At 39.1% G+C, this 25,263-nt stretch overlaps 1 protein-coding gene across 1 annotated transcript in view; it reads left to right on the top strand.

Moving 5' to 3' along the window:
* ppp1r9ala (protein phosphatase 1 regulatory subunit 9A-like A) overlaps window positions 1-25,263 on the top strand; it is a 91,055-nt gene that overhangs the window by 28,011 nt on the left and 37,781 nt on the right. The window contains exons 2-9 of the mRNA XM_059966656.1: window positions 12,306-12,438; window positions 13,514-13,634; window positions 15,062-15,166; window positions 19,004-19,142; window positions 20,664-20,783; window positions 23,447-23,676; window positions 24,524-24,620; window positions 24,710-24,857. Coding sequence (XP_059822639.1) covers window positions 12,306-12,438; window positions 13,514-13,634; window positions 15,062-15,166; window positions 19,004-19,142; window positions 20,664-20,783; window positions 23,447-23,676; window positions 24,524-24,620; window positions 24,710-24,857 — 1,093 coding nt within the window. The remainder of the gene's footprint in view (window positions 1-12,305; window positions 12,439-13,513; window positions 13,635-15,061; window positions 15,167-19,003; window positions 19,143-20,663; window positions 20,784-23,446; window positions 23,677-24,523; window positions 24,621-24,709; window positions 24,858-25,263) is intronic.

Raw genomic sequence — 25,263 nt, 5'->3', positions numbered from 1 at the left:
AGAGGTCAGGATGCCTGCAGATGTTCTTTTGGTGGGTATTGGCTGCTCCCCAGCTCTGACAAAGGCAATGGCCTGCTTATAGAGGGTTGGGACCACTTCGTCCACTCAACTCCTGCGCTGATGGCTTCAGTGATGGTCTTCAGGACCTGATCATGCCTCCATTGGTACCGTCCTTCACCAAGTGCCCTTGTGCAGCTGCTGAGGATGTGCTCCAGGGCTCCTCACTTGGAACACAGTGGGTAAGATGACTCTGCTTTGTCCCATATCTGCAGGTTTGATGGGCTTAGAAGAATGAGAAATTGAATGCAGTGTGGCTGGGCTTTCCAAAACTTCGCCCAGGTCACTTTCCTGTCAACCACATTCTCCCATCTTGCCCAAGCCCCATTTTGTTCATTCCTATCGCCTTGCAGGTTCTTGTATTCTCCACTGCTGCTCTCACCTTCTCCTGATCTAGGCGGCGCCTTTCCTTCCCTCTGCTGGTGTCCATTTGGGGAGTTAGAAAAGATCCTAGCCCAGCTTGGCCTCGTGTGACCACTCCCACCAGCCTCCTGTGATGCAGCCTTTCTTCTGCTTCCTGAACAGCTTCCTCTGCCCTCCACTTCCTGCCGGTCCTCATTTGGATCCCTGCTCCAGCCACTTTCAGATTACTTGAGTACTGGTACTGCACCATTTCTCTGGCTTGTTACCTTGAATTCCTGCTCCAAGGATTTGAAGGGCAGTTGAGTTTGTTGTGGTGTTCATAGAGTGTGATGCTGGCAGCCCCAGCCATCTCCTGAGGTTCTTGCTGACCCTCCTCTCTAAGGTTTCGACTGTCGAGATTGGAACTGCATAGACGAGGAGGGGCCACAGGATTTTGGGAAGGATGCCATGCTGATACACTCAGGCTTTGAACTTCCCAGATAGGCCAGACTTGTCCACGGATTTCAGCCAGCCATCCAACTTGGTGCAGGTTGCCTGAATGGATGCTGCGTCCCTTAGAGGACTGTCAAAAACCTTACCTAAGCTCTTGACTGGCTTTTCTGTGATGGTTGGGATGGCTGTGCCTGTGATGCTGAATCGGAACTAGTTCTCCACCTTCCCTTTCCTCAGCACCATTGATCTTGATTTGGCTGGTTTGAAACGCATCCGGGCCCACTCCACCAGCTTTTCGAGCCCCTGCAGAATCCACCGGCAGCCGGTGACTGTGAGGTCATCCATGAGTGCCCTGATGGGTGGTTGCCGTTGAGCGGAATTCATTCTGGGCCCTCTACTCTCTGGTTCAGTAGACTTAGTGAACATGTCCATGGCTAGGGAGAACAGTGTCACTGAGATAGTGCACCCTGTGATGATGCCGATCTCCACCTTGTGCCAGCTTGATGTAATTGCTCCTGAAGATACCCTCATCCTGAAGTTGCTGTAATAATCAGCGATATGGTCTCTGATTCTGCTGGGGACATGATGTTTGGTCAGTGTGAGCTGCACCAGTTTGTGCGGACTGGAGCCATACACATTTGCCAGGTCGAGCCATGATACTGACAGGTTGCCCCTGTTCTCTCTGGCCTCCCTGATGAGCTGTGTCACCATACCAGTGTGCTCCAGACAGCCTGGCCTCCCTGAAATGCCACCCTTCTGGACTGATGTATCAATATAGGTGTTCTTTGCTAGGTAGGTGCACAGCCGATAGGAAACGGTGCTGAAGAAGATCTTTGCCTCAACACACAGCAGGGAGATGATGCAGAACTGGTCTATCTAGGTGGCGGTTTCCTCCTTCGGGATACACACCCCTTCAGCCTCTCTCCACTGTTCTAGGATCTACCCCCTTCTCCAGAAGACTCACAGGATCTTCCACAGGTGCAGCAGGAGATTAGGGCAGTTCTTGTACACTTTGTACAAAGTGCTGCTTGGTCCTGGAGCTGAGCTTGCCCTTGCTTTGCCGACGACCTCTCTGACTTCCATTAGCTGCAGCTCTGACATGTTGAACTGCACATCCAGTTCAGGGGGGTCTATTAGGATGTGGCACTCTCCCAACTCCTGCTTTCAGGATCACTGTATATCTTCTTCAGATGTTGGTCCATGTCTTCCTGCGAACAGGCCAGTTTCCCACTGCGCTTCTGTCCCAGCAACTCCTTGGTGAACTTGAAGGGGTTGGTGATAAAGGCAGTGCGTTTTTGGGCCCTTTCACAACACCATTTCTGATGCCATTCAGCGGAGGACCCTGATCTTCTTTCATAGTGTACACATCAGCTGGGACAAGCTGATGCGCTTCTCTTCTCCTGCCTCCTTGTACTGGGACTTCAGCGCTTTCATCTCCTGCCTGCCGTTATGGATCCTCAACACTCTTTGGTCCTGTGAGTAAGCTACCACCAGTATGGCTTTGGACTGTGGGGGGAAACCCACGCAGTCATGGGGAGAGCATACAAACTTCTTAATTACAACAGCTGGAAATGAACCTACGTCACTGGTACTCTAAAGTGTTGTGCTATCCACTACACTAAAGTTCAAATTAAATGTATTAATTGTATTTAACACAAATATGTCACCATAATTTATTATCACCGGCATGTGAAGTGAAATTTGTTAATTTAGCAGCAGCATAATCCAGCAGAGAGAGAAAATAAATAATAAATAAAATAAAACATAATAAATAAACAAGTAAATCAATTACGTATTTGAATAGATTTTTTTAAATGTGCAAAAGCAGAAATACTGTATTTTTTAAAAAATGAGGTAGTGTCCAAAGCTTCAATGTCCATTTAGGAATCGGATAGCAGATTAAGCAATTCATAACTCTCCGGATATAATATTACAGGATAAACAAGCAAGAAAGACTTACTTAACAGATAAAGCCATTCCAAGCACACAATATACAGAAATTAATAAATGAAAAACACCAGAAATATGTTGAATTAAACAAGGAAATAGAAAGACTATGGAACATGAGCAGGATATTCATTGTTCCAATAGTAGTATCTATAACTGCTATCACCCCAAAGTCACCACACAATAGCTTTAAACAATTAGGCTTATACAGCAATATTTATGTAAACCTTCAGAAAGCCGCGGTACTGAACAAGCAGTTCTTAGCGATTGAGAAATTAATGTACAAAGTTTGTACTTGGCCATGCCTTTGTGACAGGTTTTCCCATCTTAAGCTGAGAAAAAATTATTAAATAAGTAATAAATATCAAAAACATGAGATGAAGAGTCCTTGAAAATAAATCTATAGGTTACGGGAGAAGTTTGGTGATGGAGCAGGTGAAGTTGAATGAAGTTATCCCCTCTGGTTCAAGAGCCTGATGGTTGAAGAATAAATTTGTGCCATGGAAAGAATAATTTGCCTTTTCATTTCTATAATGACTTTGGAAGATTTTTCTAATTAGTCCCACTTTCCTGCCAATAACCCTGCAAATCTGACTGACAATTTCAGTTTACTTGTTAAGCTAAGAAACTAAACTTGGTTAATCTTCTGAAGGGCTTACCCAAGTGTTCACTTGTTCTGAGAATTTATTCTGCATATATTTTTAGCCATCATCCTGCTGTTATTGCTTCACATGGTCCTAATCATTGAGCATTTCACCTCTTCCATTACCAATCCCTTTATATATTTATAAAAGCAATTGCATTCAACTTAATATTGCCACCTTTAATAGAGGGCATTGCTGTGGTCATGCTTTCAGCCACTGTTGTCCCACACTGACATTTACTCCTTATTTTTCCACTTCTTTTTTAAAACCCTTCTTTATCTAAGCTTTGGGTTACTATTTCTTGTCTGTTTTTTGAAACATTTTGAACATTAGGATGCTTTTAAACATTATATGAACTAATGTTTTTGGTCTTTCTGGTGGGTTGAAAGAGTTGCCACCTTGTATTTTCCTCTGATTTGAGATGAGTTATATTCTTAAAAAATCTTCACTGAGTGGTGATTTTGTTCAAATTTTCCTGATTTTGTGTTGTTTAAAACCTACCAGGTGGCTAAATGTTATTCTGAGGAAGCAACATGGTGGGGGGGGGGGGGGTGAAGGTCTTGCTAGTGATTGAGCTTTTGGTGTATGTGCATTTGTTGTATGTTACTTAAACCTTTCTAATTATTGGTGCGAGTAATTTGCATCTTGTATTATCAGAGTGCTGCAAAATCCAGAACACAGGGGCCTGGGACCACAGGTCAATAATTCCTTGAATGTGGCACCACAGGTAGATAGGGTCATAAAGAACTGTAGTGTAGCTCTTAGTTCTGTCATTTTACTGTGCCAGTGATTCATATTGCTGTCTGTGAGGAGTTTGTACATTTTCCTCATGACCCGCGTGGGTTTTCTTTGAGTGCTCCAGTTTCCCACCACATTCAAAAGATACAATTAGGGTTAGTGAGTTGTGGACACGCTATGATGGCATTGGAAGCATGGTGGCACTTGCAGGCTGCCACCAGGAGAATCTCGGACTGTGACGGTTGCTGATGCAAAATGATAGTTTCACTGTATGCTTTGTTTCTACAAACTCCATTTCCAGAAAAGTTGGGATATTTTCCAAAATGCAATAAAAACAAAAATCGGTGATATGTTAATTCACGCAAACCTTTATTTAACTGACAGAAGTACAAAGAAAAGATTTTCAATAGTTTTACTGACTAACTTAATTGTATTTTGTAAATATACATAAATTTAGAATTTGATGGCTGCAACACACTCAACAAAAATTGAGACAGAGTTAAAATAAGATTGAAAAGTGCACAGAATATTCAACTAACACCAGTTTGGAAGACTCCACATTAAGCAGGCTAATTGGTAGCAGGTGAGCTGTCATGACTGGGTATAAAAGTAGCGTCCATCAAAGGCTCAGTCTTTGCAAGCAAGGATGGGTCGTGGCTCACCCCTTTGTGCCAAAATTCATGAGAGAATTGTTAGTCAGTTCAAAAGGAACATTTCCCAATGCAAGATTGCAGAGAATTTAGGTCTTTCCACATCTACAGTACATAATATTGTGAAAAGATTCAGAGAATTCAGAGACATCTCAGTGCATAAAGGGCATGGTCGGAAACCACTGTTGAATGCGCGTGACCTTCGAGCCCTCAGGCGGCACTGCCTAAGAAACCGTCATGCTACTGTGACAATTATAGCCACCTGGGCTCAGGAGTACTTTGGAAAACCATTGTCACTTAACACAGTCCATCGCTGCATCCAGAAATGCAACTTGAAACTGTATTACGCAAGGAGGAAGCCATACATCAACTCTATGCAGAAACGCCGGTGAGTTCTCTGGGCCCGAGCTCATCTCAGATGGACCGGAAGACTGTGGAACCATGTGCTGTGGTCAGATGAGTCCACATTTCAGCTAGTTTTTGGAAAAAACGGGCATCGAGTTCTCCATGCCAAAGATGAAAATGACCATCCTGATTGTTATCAGAGAAAGGTGCAAAAGTCAGCATCTGTGATGGTATGGGGGTGCATCAGTGCCCACGGCATGGGTGAGTTGCATGTATGTGAAGGTAGCATTGACTCCAAGGCGTATGTTAGGATTTTAGAGAGACATATGTTGCCATCAAGGTGACGTCTCTTCCCGGGACGTCCATGCTTATTTCAGGAGGACAATGCCAGACCACATTCTGCACGGGCTACAGCAGCGTGGCTTTGTACACACGTGCGTGTGCTTGACTGGCCTGCTGCCAGTCCAGATCTATCTTCTATTGAAAATGTATGGCGCATCATGAAGAGGAGAATCAGACAATGGAGACCATGGACTGTTGAGCAGCTGAAGTCTTATATCAAGCAAGAATGGACAAAATTTCCAATTGCAAATCTACTACAATTAGTTTCCTCAGTTCCAAAACGATTATAAAGTGTTATTAAAAGGAAAGGTGATGTAACACAATGGTAAACATACCTCTGTCCCAACTTTTGTTGAGTGTGTTGCAGCCATCAAATTCTAAATTTGTGTATATTTACAAAATACAATTAAGTTGGTCAGTAAAACTATTGAAAATCTTTTCTTTGTACTTTTGTCAGTTAGATAAAGGTTCACGTGAATTAACATATCACCGATTTTTGTTTTTATTGCATTTTGGAAAATATCCCAACTTTTCTGGAAATGGGGTTTGTATCTGCATGTGAGAAATAAAAATAATCTTTTGTTATGTTGTCCTATATAAATCAGGGCATTGAGTACAGAAATTGGGATGTTGTGTTGAAGTTTTATGAGACATCGGTGAAGCTAAATTCAGAGTAATGTGTATAGTTCTGGTCACCTACTGACAGGAAAGATATGAAAGAGTGTAGAGAAAATTTACATGATTTTGTCAGGAATTGAGGATCTGAGTTACAGGAATAACAGGTTGAATAGGTTAGGATTTTATTTCTGGAAGTGCAGGAGAATGAGAGGAGATCTTATAGAGGATATAAAATTATGATGGGTTTAGATTGGATCAATGTGTGCAGGCTTTTCACTCTGATGTTGGGTGAGACCAAAACTAGAGATCATAGGTGTGGGTTGTAAGGTGAAATATTTAAGGGGAATCTGAAGTTGAATGACGTCTCTCAGAGTGTTGTGTGAATGTGGAATGAGCTGCCAGCGGTAGTGGTGAATGTAACATTTAAGGTCAGTTTGGAGAGGCACATGGATGAAAGGTATGGAGGACTATGGTCTGTGGTGCAGTAAACGGGTATAGGCTGTGACATGGACAAAGTGCATAGAAATTAGTAAAGGTACATCTGATTGCTTGAAAATTATTTTCTGTCAATTAAAAGTTTTTTTTAACTATAGTGTAAGTTTACTAAGTATTTGTTCTGATGCACAGTGTTACGTACTCGTGACACGTGACAGTGGTACCCTTGTCACATGACTGGGGTTGAAGCTATATTGGACTCGAGGTAATGGTCTTGTGATGGTGGAGTGACGTCATTTTCCTGCCAGTAGAGGTCATGTGACAGGTTTTTTTTACAGGGTATAAAAGGAGGACCCCTCTCTGTGAGGAGGGGCAGTTCGTGGCTGGATTTGCCATGTTGACTTCATGCCACTGCGTGATTTAATGTTATGACACAGTTTAATTGAAAGATGAAGTTTTATCTAATGCCTAAAGTTTAAAAGGTCATTGCCAGCAGTTTCTTTACAATACTGCTAGTTAAGAATCAGTGGAGAGTGAAGATTGGAGTTCGGGAGATAGAAGACCGAGGAGAATCGATTTCGACGGTGAAACGGGTTCGACCTTGTTTGATCCTTATTCGGAAGGAATTCGTTGACTGTTCTCGTGTTAATCCCTGCGAAATAGTAGAAAGGATTGAGAACAGTGTTTTAAAGGAAAGGTCAGTGCCTTTAAACCGTTTCGTTACATAAATTCTTCGTGGGAAAAAGTTCGATTTGGGAACCGAAGCAATACGACGTGAAAGAGAATTCAAATCGTCTTAAAAAGTCTCTCCCTTAAATGGACTGTGAGCATTTTGAACTTTTGGCAGTACTGCTTTAGAGAACTGTTTTTGCAACATCGCTTTAAGAACTGGTTAAGCTTCATTGCTTTAAGAACTGTTTAAGCTGCCACACAGCAGCTGATTTCCGGTTACGTTAGTGATTTGTTTACTTTTGTGGGGTTTGTTTTCAGTGTTTAATAAACGTGTTATTTGTTATAAAAACCCTTGCCTAACTCATATATTTATTGTTGCCTGAATCCGTAACAACAGTTAAAACAAATATAAAATTGAGTGACTGATCTTACCTAAGCGATTTATGTATCTCAGAGTTTCCCACTTAATGACTTCTTTTACAGAGCATTATTTTGTGCTGTAGTCATTTATTTCAGTTTTTTTCCTTCTTTTGGTGTACAATTGTAAGAAATTTTTCAACTTCAGCCTGAATAAGACTTAGTTTTCCATTATAAATGATAGTTACACCTACTGCATTTTAGATACAAAAGAGCATTGTTCAAATTGAGTTTCCGTGGTAACCATTTAAGAAAGTTGAAAGGACTTTGTATCTAGGTCACACCACCTCCTAATACCCCCAAGCATGCCTTTTTCTGGTATAGGCTTTTAAAGTAATTTTCAGTATAATGTACGTAATAAATCCATCTGGTATACTGTAACTTCTGGATGGAGTTGAAGCATTATTTACTATGTGCTGATAAGTAAAGTTTACTCAACGTGACATTACATGGGCTGACTGCAGTCATTGATGCCGTTAATCTTGGGAGACTGTTAACATGCTCCATATTTGAATGCCCAAAAAAATTCACCTCCATCATATGTTTGCTTCTTGATGGCATACAAGCTATGACCCTAATCAATGATTCTTCAACTGATCTAGTCTCAGTGCAGAGTTGTCAGAAGAGGCTGCATTACTGTCTTGACTCTTTTCAATCCTAATCACTGCAGTGCAATACTAACCTCCAGCATGCTTTCTACCATTGTAGGAACTCCGGGATCAGTAGGAAAGTATTCAGCCAACCCACGTTGTTTCTAAACCAGAGCCAAGTTGTCTGCATTTACAGTAAACAGCAGCACTTGTGACTGCGTGCTGAGCTCCAAGTCAAATGGACTCATTTGCCAAGATGTGATGGAGGATTGGTTGAATTGTAGGCATCTGAGTGAAACTAAAATGCCATCTCAGTAAATCCTGAAAGCTATGGAGTGCCAGACCATCTACTGAGAGCAATAGAGTCCAGCTATACCAAGACCTTGGCGAAAGTTTTATTACCAGACGGAGTAACAGCAGTGTTTGAGCTCCTAGCTGGTGTTCTGCAAGGAGACACTCTGGCACCCTACAGCTTTATAATCGTCCTTGATTACACTCTACGCTAAGCTACCAAAGATCATGACAAGCTTGGTTTTACCATAAAACCAGGACAAACCAAAAGGGTCAGACCAGTTACGCTCACAGATCTTGATTTTGCAGATGACATAGTCCTGCTCTCTGACTAGATGGAGGAAGCGCAGCAACTACTGACAAAAGTGGAAATTGAGTGCAATAAAGTTGGACTTCATCTGAATGCTAAAAAGACAGAGTACATGGCATTCAACTGCAACAAAGGTACTCTCAAGACTGTAAAGAATGATACCATTAAGAAAGTCTTAGACTTCAAGTACCTGGGGTCAAGAATGATGAGTTTGGAGAAGGACATAAAGATACGGAAGGCACTGGCATGGAGGGCTATGAATGACATGAAGGAAATCTGGAGGTTGAACCTGACCAGAGGGCTCAAAAAGAGGATCTTCATAGCAGTCATAGAGTCCATTCTCACATACGGATGAGCGACGTGGACACTCACCAAGACCATGTGGAAGTCACTAGATGGTTGCTGTACACGAATGCTCCGGATGATTCTTGACGTGAGTTGACAACAGCACATGACAAACGTCGAGCTCTATGACAACCTACCGATGCTCACCACTAAAATCGAGGCGAGAAGAATGCAACTAGTGGGGCACTGTCCACACCCTCCCAAGACTATGGTCAACACGCTCCTAGAAGATAGCGGCGCAGCTAATGTAGATGAACTGAACATACTGATGAGGCAGAAGAAGGAGTGGAGAGTCCGTCATCATGCCCGACGCCAGCCCCCTAGGCCTGACTTGACATAGTAGTAGATATTTAATATCTTAAGGATCTTCCAGAAAGCCATTGAGGGAAAATATGAAGTAAGGGATCCTAATTGATGTCCTGAAATAAAAATGTGAACATATCTAAACACCTAAGACACACATATACCGGTAGCACACCCCTTTGGAGCATGCTGCTTGTATAGTGCAAATTCCATCTTCTATTCTTTGACCCACTTCCTCAGTTGATGTAGATCTTGTTGTAATCTTAGATAACCCTCTTCACTGACCTCTATATAAATTTATTAACCATTATCACTTTATCGTCATCAAATCTAAATCCTGCATCTCTCCATTCAGTGGCTCTGTATCAGTTCAAAAAGTTGGTTGATACCACTTGGGAGTGTGCAGTAAATGCTAGCAATTATGAGAGGCATTGATTGTGTGGGTAGTCAGAGGCTTTTCCCAGGGCTGAAATAGCTAACATGAGAGGGCATAGTTTTAACTTGCTTGGAAGTAGGTACAGAGATGTCAGAGGTAAGTTTTTTACGCAGAGAGTGGTGAGTGTGTGGAATGGGCTGCCAGCGGCGGCGGTGGAGGCGGAAACGATAGAGTCTTATAAGAAACTCCTGGATGGTTACATGGAGCTTAGAAAAACAGAGGGCTATGGGGAAAGCCTAGATAGTTCCAAGGTAGGGACATGTTCGGCACAGCTTTGTGGGCTGAAGGGCCTGTATTGTGCTGTAGGTTTTCTATGTAATTTTCACATCCCACAGAATGAACTGATAAGAAAATAGGTCTGAAAATGTATTTCCAGAGGAGAATTTTGCACAACTCAACTGAAAATTCAGAACCTCAATTCGAGCCATACAGCAAAGTACAGCATTAATACTGCATTGAAACAGTCCAACTGTTTATCCTGACCAAGGCGTCTGTCTGAACGAGTCCCACTTGCTTGCTTTTTCTCTAGCCCTTTTCTATCCATGTAGCTTAATGTGTTTTAAGCATTTGTAATTGTACCTGTCTCTACAGCTTTCTGTGGCATCTCATTCCATGTACCTACCACTCTCTGTGTGGGGAAAAAATGGTCCTCTGGTACCTTTTGAATATTTCCCCTCTCACTTTAAATTTGTGCCTTCCTGTTTTAAATAACGCTACCCTGAGAAAAAGACTTTGACCATCCACTTTATCTACTCCCATCATGATTTTATATACCTCTATAAGGTCAACATTCAATCTCTCTGACCCAGGACCTATGAAGCCTCTTATAACTCAAGCCTGCATAACTGGAATTCTTGTGAACCTTTGCTATATCTGTTAGTTTAACAAGCTCTTTGTTATGGCAGGATGACCAGAAGTGCACACAAACTCCCAAGTATGGTCTCACCAGCGACTTGTACAACTGTAAGGTAGTCTTGCTCCCATACCCAATGTTCTGACTCATGAAGGTAAACATTCCATCAACGTAATCTTCACCAACATACACTAGGTGCTGGAGGAACTCAGCAGGTCAGACAGCATCCATAGAGGGGAAATAACTGTCTACCAGTATAGCCAGATTTTTATTTAATTTGGATTGAAACCCCTCAAGGAATGACCTTGTGAGAATATACATTTTTGAACCTGAAAGATGACATTTTTCATTTATATTTTATATAAAAACTAAATAATCACAATATTCATGCAAATTACCATTTTGTCAAATAGCCTGTAATGTTTAAACATTTTATATCTTTGTCACGCCAATTGTACTCTTCACCAGAATGGTGAATTAATTTCATGTGATATAAGTAGTGGTATATATTTTTAGTCTTATTTTTCCAGATCTTTTCATTCCTAACATCTGAACTTCTGATAACTGAACTACCAAATCCTTCTGCTCTTCCACGGTACCTGGCCTTTAGCCATGCAAGTGGGACTTTGTATGTGCTAATATTAATACAGTTTGCCACTTTTCCCTATTTTGCCATTTTTATTGGTATTGATTTGAAATTTGTTTTGGATGAGAGGGTCAAGGGAAGTATTGTCCAAATCTGCAAACAATCTTGCTATGGGAAGCACTATTAATAGTCATCATAACTAACTACTGCTCCTATTTCTGAATTTTATGCAAATTTGATCACCTCTCTCCCAGTCCTTTATCCATATAAAACAGAATCAGACCAGAATAATATACGCTAAGCATTTTATTCTAAACATCTTAAAGATGTTAGTAAATATCTTTAAAGCATACTGTTATTGATATACAGTATAATACTTGTGTCATGTTATATTTTATCTTGGATTGTTTAGTTATTTTTCTAAAAAAAAATCACCTACCAATAGGGTACTGGCAGCAGCTGCCTTATGAGTTGACAGACAAACCAAGTCCTGTGGTCTCTCTTGCCGCCTTCTATTAAATAAGATGGAAACTATTATTTTTCTTTCCTTCAGCTGCACAGCTCTCTCCAGCCCAAGAGTTCTCTATGGTAACTAGCTCAGTGGTGATTGCTGGTTAGATTGAATAAGTGGATCACTGAAATTGAAATTTGAGAAAGGACTGCTAACATTTAATTACTTTTGCAATGCAGTCACCTTTGCATAAGGTAATGCATTAGACAATACCCACAGAATATGGACAGCAACTGAAAGGAGTGAAATAGTCATTTTGACAGTGGGATGTAGACTTGCAAATTGTGAAATATCGTCAAGTAATTTATTAGGCAGATAGGTTTTTGTACAGAGATTGAATTTTTCCTTTTTGAATGAGCCAAACTGAAATTAGTTGATTTGAAAATAAAGGACTTGTAATTCAACCTTTTTTTTTTGCAGGTTTATAGTACCTATTCAAATGATGACTATGATAGGCGAAATGAGGAAGTTGACCCTGTGGCAGCTTCAGCAGAATACGAATTGGAGAAGAGGGTGGAAAAAATGGATGTTTTTCCAGTTGAAATTGAGAAAGGTGAGATTTAAAGTGCCATCTTCCTCAACTATCAATTTGTTTCAAAAACATCAGATATATTTAGTGTGCATCAAATAATGAAACTATGTAATCTGACACTTCGGAAAGATATTTCAATTCTTTCCAACAGCTGCATTCTAGTGGCATAACTTTTAGCTATCAAAATGCTTCATTGTAGAATTGATTTTCTAAATCTTTAACTTCCCTATATTTCTCCTCATCCTCAGAATATTCCTTGTTACTACTTTCTTTAACATGGTCACAAATTAGATTGCTGAGTCCCCATTCTCAAGTTACTGCTTGACATTTCAATTTAACCATTTCATTGCACACACCATTTTGAAATACCTGGGGATACGAATGGACAATAAACTGGACTGGTCAAAGAACTCAGAGGCTGTCTACAAGAAGGGACAGAGCTGTCACTATTTCCTAAAGAGACTGAGGTCCTTTAACATCTGTCGGATGATGCTGAGGATGTTCTAAGAGGCTGTGGTGGCCAGTGCTATCATGTTTGCTGTTATGTGCTGGGCAGCAGGCTGAGGGTAGCAGACACCAAAAGAACCAACAAACTTATTCGAAAGCCCAGTGATGTTGAGGGGGTGGAACTGGACACTCTGACAGTGGTGTCTGAAAAGAGGATGCTGTCCAAGTTGCATGCCATCTTGGTCAATAACTCCCATCCTCTCCATAATGTACTGGTTAGGCACAGGAGTACATTCAGCCAGAGACTCATTCCACCAAGATGCAACACTGAGTGTCATAGGAAATCATTCCTGCCTGTGGCCATCAAACTTTACAACTCCTTCCTCAGAGTGTCAGACACCCTGTGCCAATAGGCTGGCCCTGGACTTATTTCCACTTGGCATGATTAACTTATTATTTAATTATTTATGGTTTTATATTGCTATGTTTCTTTCACTATTCTTGGTTGGTGCGGCTGTAACAAAACCCAGTTTCCCTCAGGATCAATGAAGTCTGTTTGTCTGTATATTTCACTACAATAGGCGATAAATGAACATAATCATTGCTTAACAACAAATTAATTTTGTGTAAAAATGCATTTAAAATTTAGGTGAAGGTGGACTTGGAATTAGCATTATTGGAATGGGTGTTGGTGCAGATCAAGGACTTGAAAAATTGGGAATTTTTGTGAAGACTATCACTGAGGGTGGAGCAGCATATAAAGATAAACGGTAGGACATTAACCAATTAATTTATCTTCTTTACAATTTGGTGTATCGACATTTAAGTTGATCCAGTTACAGTCTTTTGTGTTCTAGCTATTTTTGAGAAATTAAGAATGAAATATTCTGTACTTGCAATAGAAGCATGAGTTCAACATTTATATGGAAATGTTTATTTTTTGATTAATTAATTTTTTGATTTTTTGATTAATATAGTACCACTATATTTCCATAAACTTTTGATCTTAGCATTGCAAATTTTTTTAAAATGGGTTGAATCCACCGAGTAATAGGTCCTTCCAGCCTCTTTGAGCTGCTCTTCCCAGCAACCCCCGGTTTAACCCTAGCTTAGTCACGGTACAATTTATAATGACCAGTTAACCTGCTAACTGGTACATCTTTGGATTGTCAGAGGAAACCCATGCTGTCACAGGGAGAACGTACAAACTCCTTCTAGTTAGTAGTGGGATGTTCTGAAATAAGGCTACAAAGCTTGTATAGTGTAACATATTTTGAATAACGTACTATAATATGTGTGGTAATGAAAATCATCAATCTAAAATATCTTCAAAGCTGTTTATTGCTCTCTGGTCATCCACTTGCTAAATCTGTGGTTACTTCGAGCAGGTGCACCAGTATACATGTCCACAAAGAAGCTAACTTGATCAGGAAGGCTCTGAGTGCTTATTAATCTCACACAAGTGGTTTGTTAACAATTGTGAGATTGGAGATGTTCAAGAACTGATAAAAATGAATGATTTGCTTACAAAATATTTTCAAATTGAAGTTTATTTAAAAAAATTATAACATCTTAAAGTGATAGAAGACACCTAAAACAAACAGATCTAAATTAACGTGGCTTAATCAGGGAAATATAATTACCTGTAACTTGGCTATCTTCTGTGCAGTATTCACCTCCATCAGGAAGTGTGGAGTCACTGCATCTGCAGAAGGTCTAACCTGCATTGTTTGTTCAAATTGTCACCATTTTGTCTGAAATTTTTAGATCATTTGGCTTATTATTGAATTCAAACCAGTATTTTTCTAACATTAACAAATTAACATTAAAAAAAGTTATCATTTATAGTTCTTAAATTTCAGTAGTTGCACATTAATTCAAAACTGTTCTTGTCATTTCTGGTATTCTGTCATTAACAGGCATTTTAATGACAAATATATTTGTTGGTTTTCTTGTGACTCTGACTTAAGCATGATCTATTTTAAAGCAGCATTGTAATCTGTGTGTCTAAAACTTTAGAATGACTTAAGAAATAAAAGACCTTAATTATCTTAATTAGCTTAATTATCTGAGAAAATCAGTCTCATTTTAATAAATCAAATAATAATTTGCCTTGTTACTGTATTTTGCTGCTTGAACTTCAAGATAAAACATATTGAATCATAGGGTTGTACTTGTATTCTTCGTTTTATTGCAGAATCCAGGTAAATGATCAGATAGTTGAAGTGGATGGTGTCAGTTTGGTTGGTGTTACACAAATGTTTGCAGCCACTGTTCTAAAGAACACCAAAGGCTTGGTCAGGTAAGTAGTTGTAATAAGTCAAGTCATACAAATGAGCTGATGGGCTTGCATCAGTTTGTTAAAGTTAGAGTATGAATGCCATGAGTATTTTCATACCACAAGCATTGATCTTGTTTCAATATTAATTGGACTAATTTTGTTACTTACACTTTAAGAGAAGGTAGCACAATGATTATGTTCCTGCAGTTGTAGGACCTGGACTATATGGACTGAGTTCATGTTCAGTACTTTAGTCTGGAACAATAAGCTAGTATCAATGATGATAACCAAACTGTAACTGGTTTTTCTAGTTTAATAGTGTCCTTAAGGGAGTCAGATTTCCTTTTCCAAACTTGTATGGTTCATATAACCTTAGACCAAAACTAGTTCATATCTGCTTTCTTAAATTTTCCAGCAAAACATGCAGCAATTCTGTCTACAGATTTATCTATGCACCTCCAGATATTTTATTTTGGTGAATTTGGTAGTGTTCATGACTGTTGTAGAAAGATAGTCAGAACTGGTCATTGCTGAGCACTTGTGTGAGCTGTATTGTACATGTACCTATTTGCCTATGCCCAAATTCACTATCAGTGAAATTGCAAATAGATACACAGATAAATAAGTGAGTAGCTGTAAGAAATGATTTCACTAATATCCTAGTATTGAATTGTTATCATGCAAAGACAACATTTGCCCTTCATCCTAGCAGTTACTTAAGACACTGGAGTCGTGGTCCCTAATTGTGATGGCTTTCCTTTTTATCCAGTGCCCCTTGATATGAGATTTTTGAATTTGGCTCATTCATTTATGTGTGAATCAATGTTGTCATAAAATCTGAAACTAAATTAACTTGGTGAAACAAGTGAGCAGAGTATGGGTCAAATAAAAACAAACTGTAAATACTGGTAATCTGAAAAAAAACGAAGTACTGGAAATACTTAATGGCTCAGGCAGGATCTGGCAGAGAAAAACAGATTTAAGTTTTCAAATTCATGACCTTTTGGTAGTTTTACTGATACTGCTCTCTGCAGTTATTATCATGAAAGGAAAGCTTATGGAGAGATCGTTGGGCAGATAGGATGTTTGTCAGAATAGAATGATAGAACATTCTCCACTTGATGGAACGAGCTGTAGTTAAAAAACTGAACACACTTAATTAGCACTTATTCCGCAGCTTTCAACCTTCACTCCTGTCAGCATTGCCACAGTATGTCTACAATGTGTACCATCTAGAATGTGTACTACAGCAAATGGCCAGTCTTCCAGTGCAGATTCAGATTAATTTATATATGCCAGGATGCACTGAAATTCATTGCTTACTTGAAATACACAGATTTAAACAGTATTTGTGGTAAAACTGCAATCAGTAAGAATAACTCCATCACAATTATCTTCAACGCTACGGCCCCACAAGACAAAGTGCTTAGGCCCCTGTTTTAGTCTCTAAACACTCAAGACTACATTGGCAGATTCAGCTCTAACTCCGTTTACAAGCTCGCAGATGATACCAGGTAGTGAGCGGAAACTCAAATAACAATAAGTCAGAGTATAGGAAGGAGAGCCTAGTGGCATTGTGCCATGACAACAACTTTTCCCTCAATGTCAGCAAAACAGAAGAGCTGATCATTGACTTCAGGAAGGGGAGCAGTGCTTGTGCACCTTTTTACATCAGTGGTGCTGAGGTCAAGAGAATTGAGAACTTCAGGTTCCTGGGTGTGACCTTCACCAATAGCACTATCCTGGCCCAACCACAAAGATGCCATGGCCAAGAAAGTGCAACAACGACTCTACTTTCTAGGGAGGTTAAATAAATTTAGCATATCCCCTTTGGCCCTCACCAATTTTTAATCATTGCACTGTAGAAAGTATCCTATCCGGATGCATCATGATTTGGTATGGCAATTGCTCCACCTAAGACAGCAGGAAACTACAGAGAATTGTGGACCAGTTCAGCACATCATGGAACCCAGCCTCCTCTCCATAGACTCTGTACATTTCTTGCCGTCTCAGTAAAGCAGCCAACTTAATTAAAAACCCCTCCAACTCCCAACATTTTCTCTTTTCCCCTTCCTCCACTTCCATCGAGCTGAAGATACAAAGTTTGAAAAATGTACCACAGTTATAGGACTATTGGCAGTCCCCTAGTACGATAAGATGGACTCATGACTTCAAAATCTACCTCTGTGGTCTTCACCTTTTTGTCTACTTATACTGTACTGCACTTTCTCTCTAACTGTAAGACTTTATTTTGCAATGTTATTGTTTTCTCTTGTATTACAATGCACTGTTGTAATGAAATGATCTATGTGGAAGGTACAGAAATCAAAGTATTCACTGTACCTTGCTCCATGTGACACTAATAAACCAACTTATCAAATACAGTGACAAGTGCAGAAAATCAGAATGATGCAGACATAATCATGCATTCTGAAGTAGTGCAAAAAGGAATGCAAAAAACATACAACCTCTATCACCTGAAAGCACAAGGGCAGATGGCACAAGGCAGAAATACCACCTGCAAGTTGTTCTCTTAGTCATTTGGAAACATAAGGCCTTTTCCTCATCATGGTTGTATCTAGTTGTCCTGAACCTCCATCTTTCAAAGCTCTATAGGAGTATCTTTACACTGAATTGCAATGTTTCCAGTCAGAGACAGGCAAGAAATGCTGGTCTTGCCAGTTGCTCACATCATAAAATGTGACAGTTGCGGTGTAGTAATGCATATCATTGTGCTGTACCCCTAAGGAGAAGTATATTTAAATATATTCAACCCAGATAAGTGTGAGGAGGTACATTTTGGTAGGTCAAATATGATGGCAGAATACAGTATTAATGGTAAGACTCTTGGCAGTGTGGAGGATCGGAGGGATCTTGGGGTCTAAATCCATAGGACTCTCAAAACTGCTGCGCAAGTTGACTCTGTGGTTACGTAAGTATATGATGCATTGGCCTTCATCAATCATGGGATTGAGTTTAGGAGCCAAGAGGTAATGTTGCAGCTATATAGGACCCTGGTTAGACACCACTTGAAGTCCTGTGCTCAATTCTGGTTGCCTCAAAACAGGAAGGATGTGGAAACCATAGAAAGGATGCAGAGGAGATTTACAAGGATGTTGCCTGGATTGGGGAGCATGCCTTATGAGAATAGGTTGAGTAAACTTGGCCATTTCTCCTTGAAGCAACAGAGGATGAGAGCTGACCTGATAACAGGTGTATAAAATGATGAGAGGCATTGATCATGTGGATAGTCAGAAGCATTTTCCCAGGGCTGAAATGGCTAGCACGAGCGGGCACAATTTTAAGGTGCCTGCAAACAGATACAAAGGAGATGTCAGTGGTAAGTTTTTTCACTCAGAGAGTGGTGAGTGCATGGAACGGGCTGCCAGTGACAGTGGTGGAGGCAGATATGATAGGGTCTTTTAAGAGACTCCTGGACAGGTACATTGAGCTTAGAAAAATGGAGGGTAACCCTTGGTAATTTCTAAGGTAAGGACATCTTCAGCACAGCTTTGTGGGTCGAAGGGCCTGTATTCTGCTGTAGGTTTTCTATGTTTCTATATGCAGAAAACATTAGAAATGCTCAGCAGAACGGTTGGCATCTGTGGAGAAGGACATTTCGGTTTTAATGGACGGATGTTGACCTAAGACGTTAACTCTGATGCCACTGATGCTGCCAGAACTGAAGAGCATTTCCAGAATCTTCTGTCTCAGTTCTGGTTTCCAGCAACTGAAGCAATTTGATTTTTGTTGAAGAGTACATTTATGAATGTGACTTGAAAGAAAATCAAACATATAAAGTACTGTTTGTGTAAATAAAAAAATAAAAGCAGAAATGTGTGTAAAAAAAATTCATAGATTCCTTATTGGACGAGAAAAACCTGGACAGCAGAGTGAGGTTGCTCGGCTTATCAGTGAAACGTTAGAACAAGAAAGATGCCAGGAGGCATTTCTTGAGCAGCACCGTAATCGGTATAGTGGAAGCGATATTGAGCAGGTAAGAGGAATTACCACTTTGGTGATAAGCATGTGATAATGAATTTAGTTAAGAGATAAAGGCAAGAAAATGTTTGTGTGAATGATAAAGAGGCCGCTTAACCATAGCCTCATTATAGTAGAGAAATTAAATGGAGCTCAACAGAAGGGTATATGGAAAGGGGATTTTAATCTGCAAAGAGTTAGGGAAGCAGAAGAAGCCGTAGGTAGGAGTTCATAGCATTTTAAAGGTAGTTTCTCAGAACAGCATGTTCCGGGGCCAAGCAGAGAGCAGGCTATTCTGGAATTGTGCAACAAGACGGGATTCATTAGTGACCTAACTGTGAATGTATCCCTCAATAGCAATGATTGTATTAATTTTGACAGAGTGAAAAGGAGTCCAAGGTTCATTTTAAATTTAAATAAGGGCAATTATGCAGTCATGAATGCAGAGCTAGTTAAAGTAAACTCAAATTAGGTAACACACACAAAATGCTGATGGAACACAGCAGGCCAGGCAGCATCTATAACGAGAAGCACTGTAGACGTTTCGGGCCGAGACCCTTTGTCAGGACAAACTGAAGGGAAAGATAGTAAGAGATTTGAAAGTAGTGGGGGGAAGGGGAAATGCGAAATGATAGGAGAAGACTGGAGGGAGTGGGATGAAGCTAAGAGCTGGAAAGGTGATTGACGAAAGTGATACAGAGCTGGAGAAGGGAAAGGATCATGGGGAAGGTACTCAAGGTTATCTTTCGGAATACTCTCAGATTTCAACAAGGAAGAGATTTCAAAAGTATAATATTTGTGCTTAATAAATTATAATGTATCCCATTTTAACTTTATTTTTGTAAAGAAAAACATATAATTACACAATGATATGTTGCAGGTCAAAAGATTGAACAGAATGTAAATAACAGTAATGAATATCTAAAAGATCAATAAGAAAGGAAAGAATTGGAGTAGAGAAAAACTAACCCAAAATAATGAATATAGATACTAGAATGTCAGTAGATACTTCATGAAAAACAAATTAACAGTATGTGTTGGTCCTAAAGAAAGTAAGTCTGGAAAATAATAGCAGATAAATTAATTAAGTACATTGTTTCAGTCTTTATTATAAGGGAATACAGATAAAAATACAGCAATAGCTGACAATTAGGATTTGGAAGGGAGGAAGAAGATTGGGGAAAATTGCAATCAGCAGGGAAGTGGGGCTCTGAAAATTGATGGAGCTATGGATGACGAGTCTTCATCCTGGGATATTATGGATATGAATTATAAATATAAAGTTAAAGCTGCAAGTTTTGTGCGCCCAAATGATAGCCCAATGCTTGATCTTCAGCATGTTCAGGCAAATACAATATTATCAGTAAAAGTAATTTTTTAAAAAACTTAAATACTAGTTTACTTTATGATGGATGTTTAAGTTGTGTTGGGACAAAGGGCAAGAATACTTAGTGTGGAACGTGGTCTGATTATGAACATGAAAAGATATTTTCTGAACCTGCTGTGTATCACATCAGTTTAATTTACTTTTTCCAAGTCTGAAGAATTTCCTGAAGATGAAACTATGGGACTAGCTGACGTTTCTAATTTATCTGCAAATGATAATCTGTGTTTACGAAGTGATTTGGATTCCCAACTTGCTCTTAAGCTAAAAGAGGTAACTTCGTTGTATTTTGTGTATACTAAATTTCATATGTTCACAGTTAAACTGATACATTGGTTTTTCCTCAGCATGCTGCTGCTGCAAATGATTCAAAGTCGAAGTTGAGTTTATTGTCACATGTATTTACAAGTGTAATGAAAAATTTACACACAGCTGCATCATCAACACGTTGCATTGGAATAGGTTTATAAATCATAGTAAATGTGCATAAAGTAAAATACATCAAGTATTTTGTGTTTTGCTTTGACAAGTTCATATATCTGTTTAATGTGCTTTTCAAAAATTGGCATGATTAGATATGTGTATTGTCTTTGTGCTTTTAGAGACCTGATTAACATTTTTATCTCACTGTTTCTGCCTCCCTTTTAAAGCTATATAATTGAATTTTGTGTTTCCCCACAGTTGAGAGCTAAAGTTGAATTTTGTGATCTAAACATGGACATCATATTTCATTTCTTGACGTACAAACAAGCTGGATCAACTCAGCAGGTCAGGCAGCATCCATTGACTGCTCATTTCAACAGGTACTGCCCGACCTGAGTTGATCCAGCTTGTTTGTACGTCTTGATTTGGCCACAGCATCTGCAGTGTACTTTGTGTTTAATATTTAATTTCTTAAGATGTATTTTTTGCCTGTTAATGAATGGAAAAGTACAGTATCTTTCTTTTAGCTGCTCAAGGCTCTGATTAAATATTTCAAAATGACCTGAAACTAAACTAGAGGGACAAATTTTCAGCAACTTTACAGAAAAGAAATCATCCTCTCTGTTATTTGTATTAACGAACAAAATTGATATAGCTCAATGTGTGAGTGAGGAAAAGAAGTAATGTTGGCAATGCTGTACACTTTATAGCTTTTGAGAAATCTGCTTAAATTTTTGAAAATGAAAGTATGCACTGGGAAAAGGGAAGGAAGCATACCTTTGACTTCAGCTTTCGTTGCAGATATAAATAATTTAGGAAAGGTCATGACTGTCACTTAGACCATGTGCTTCTGAAAGTCAAAAGAAGGGGACAAACATTATCTTATTTTAATTGAATGTTAAAGAATATTGAATTTTTAACAGCAGAGGCTTTTTGTGGAAACAGATTGTGTATCAAGATGTCTGAGGATGATTAAGGCTCTCGGCTCTAGGTTCTGGCCACTGGTCTTTGAGGGGAGATAATGGTGATATGTTGAATGAGGAAAATTGTAGCTGGGCACTAGTGAAGGTTAGGAGAAATGATAGTCCTGGGGATGAGGTAGTTTGGTAAAGTGAGATAGGAAATGGAAAGGTCACAATGGGAATGAGTGTTGAGGGGAATTGTAAATGATTGGGAAAGATTTTAAAAGCCTCCATACCAGGCCGCGATGCAACCAGTCAGAATACATTTATAGACGTTTGCAAGTGTCTTTGGTGACATATCAAAATTTCCTCAAACTCTTAATAGAATATAGCTGCTGGCATGCCTCCTTCATGATTGTATCAGTTTGGTCAGCCCAGGAAAGACCCTCAAAGAAGTTGATAGCGAGGAACATAGAGCTGCTTACTCTTTTCCCCACTGATCCCTCAATGAGGACTGGTGCATATTCTTCCAAATCCTCCTTACTGAAGTCCACTATCAATTTCTTAGTATTACTGATAATGAGTATGAGATTGTTGTTACAACACCACTCAACCAACTGATCTGTCTTACTCTTGCACTCCTCTTCATTGCCATCAAGATTTTACTAACATCAGTCTTGTCATCTATGAATTTATGGAGTTGGAACTGTACTTAGCCACGCAGTTATGAGCGTAGAAATTAGAGCATTGGGCAAAGTGCTTGCCTTGATTGTCAGTCAGGATGAGATCTTATCTATGTCCCATATCCCAACGAGGAATTAGAGGATCCAGTTGCAGAGGGAGGTACGGACGTAAAATTGATGGAGAACTAAGATCTAGACTTGCAGGAGTGGAGAGAATACAGAGAGGGAAGGGAATGATCATTTGGAGAGTTGGAAAACATAACTAGGAACTTGAAAATTTAAAAATTAAACCATAGTCTAGCCATAATTTTGTCTTAAATGTAGTTGTTGTGTTTCTTTAAATTATGCACACTAGATTTTTTATTTTTAAATATTGTTACTCATTTTGTTTGACAAAAGTACTAGTGGGGCTTTTAGTCTAAATGGTGTGTGAACGTGCTCCAAATGGTTGTAGGTCATTAGTCAGGGTAAGGTGAGAGAATGACATTTCTACCATCACTACAAAACAAGCAGTTTTGTTAGTAGCCTGCATATGTGAAGTAGAGATACAATTTCATGAAAGCCTGTTATCTGAGTCCAGTGTTGCAAGAATACTTGTATTATCATGGTCACATGTGGAAATACTCAGCTCAGCTTAAAATAAAATCAAAATTACCTGGAGGAGACAGATACTCATGGAAGAAAATGCTATCATTATATCATTATTGATTGTTCAAGTTCTTCAGAGATCAATAAGTGGCAGAGTCAGGATTCAAAATTTTTCTAACTTATATATCCACTCCCAAATTCATTTTATGCATAAGATACAGCAAAGGTCTGAATTGTGTGGATTTTTCAATTAGTTAGGAATGAAAAAATTACGTGCTTGTATAGATTGTTCCATTGTTCCTCATTTCCATTTGCTGAGATTGTCCTTTATTCCCACTAGCTGAAAATCGCTGAAGCAGAGAAGATTGAGTGGGAAAATGCAAAGAAAAAGCTTCAGCAGAGTGTTGAAGAGAACAAGGAGAAATATGAAAAAGTGGAAAAATATTGGTTAGAGGCACAAAACCTTTGCAAATCACTGAATGAGCAATTAAAAGAGACCCAGTCTCAGTACGATGCATTAGAGAAGAAATACAACAAGGCCAAGAAACTGATAAAGGAATATCAACAAAAGTAAGCTTTTCATTCACTTGAACAATGAAGTAGCAAAGCTTGTAAACTTTATTAATAAACTAATTGTGGAACTTTTATGCCAGGTTTATTGCATTGTATTTCAATCTTCCTCCAACACTCCTTCCCTTCTCCCCCCCCCCCCCCCCACACCACCACACACACCACTTTAACCTCTGGTAATTTCATTCTCTAATTTGATTTAAGTTCAGATTGAGCAAACTGATCGCTAACTACCAGTTCTACGTTGAACTGCTAGTAACAGCAATATGCAGATCAGTACATTCCAGACATCTACGTCTCTGCAGTGAAGCATGAAGTTGGAAATGTGCTGCATGTTAAAACACACAAGCATATGACCTCATGCTTCACTCCTGAACATATTGAATTCAATACCTTTCCATAGTTTGCTGATTAGAGAGCTGACTACACTGAATTTCTGGCTTCCACAGCCTTGCATCCAGCACAGCCCCATCAAGTGATGTCAGTGTCTATGGGAACTTTTTAATTGGAGACTGAAAAGATTTTGACAGTTTACTAAACCAAATCAAAGAGCTGGTGAAAAATATTGATTAACATGTTTTAAAGGTCTGGATGAAGTAATTGGTTAGGCACATGTACAAGGATCATAATTAAAATTCTTTGAGGAACACAATCATTGAGCCTTAAAGTATATGGCTATTGATTAATAATGTGGAATGTAAGTTAGATATTGTGGGTTTTCAATTAAATTTTCTTTACTTCTGCCAGTTTAGTGATTATTCTGTGCTTGGAGTAATTATAACTATTGCATTTCTTCGCAATAGTTACATGAATTTTCTACAAAATCTCAATTTTCTTTCTCTTTTAGAGAGATTGAATTTATTAGAAAGGAAGAGGATCACAAGAAAATTCTGGAAGATCAAGAAAAAGAACATGCAAAAGAGCTGAAGGATTTGCATGAGAAGGTTAGAGTACAATTAAAATAGTTACTCTTTGTGAACAAAGCACTTCAGTTTATGGAAGGAAATGTTAAATTCGCTTTTGTATCCTTCAGATTCAAGAGCTAGAAAATGAACTGCATTCTACTCGACAGACATCTACCTTGCTCAGCTGCAATGAACTGGACAAAGTAAAACCAGTGTTCGAAAATCGAGGGCAATTTGAAGAAATTTGCACTGAAGAAAATGATGTGATAAACCTAAGTAAGTCAAAAACATGAAAAAATAAAAGTATGTTTTTGATGTCCTAATTTCTGCGTAGCACATTGAGATTAAATTGTATAAATGAAACTTTATATGTGACAAATTTTATGCTATATTAGAGAAATTTACCTTTTTTATGATGCAAGTTTAATTCATGAAAAGATATCACAAGGCCTTAATTTGCTGCACTCTACAAACTGTAAAGTTTGAAAGTGTAGTTCATTGATGTAGTGTGTGAACTTGGATTGAAAGATGCCTTGGTATGTGCATAGTGTAGCGGTGTGCTACACACAGCGCTGAAAATAATGACATGGAGTCGATAAACTGCAGTTACAGAAAGATTTTATTCGAACTTCGCGGCCTCACTTTAAAGCCTTCCTGATCCCGCCCTCCCTGGGCGCGGATG

Source organism: Hypanus sabinus, chromosome 4, assembly GCF_030144855.1.
Source record: "Hypanus sabinus isolate sHypSab1 chromosome 4, sHypSab1.hap1, whole genome shotgun sequence".
NCBI classification, from domain to species: domain Eukaryota; kingdom Metazoa; phylum Chordata; class Chondrichthyes; order Myliobatiformes; family Dasyatidae; genus Hypanus; species Hypanus sabinus.
This window is presented reverse-complemented; position numbering and strand designations above follow the sequence as displayed.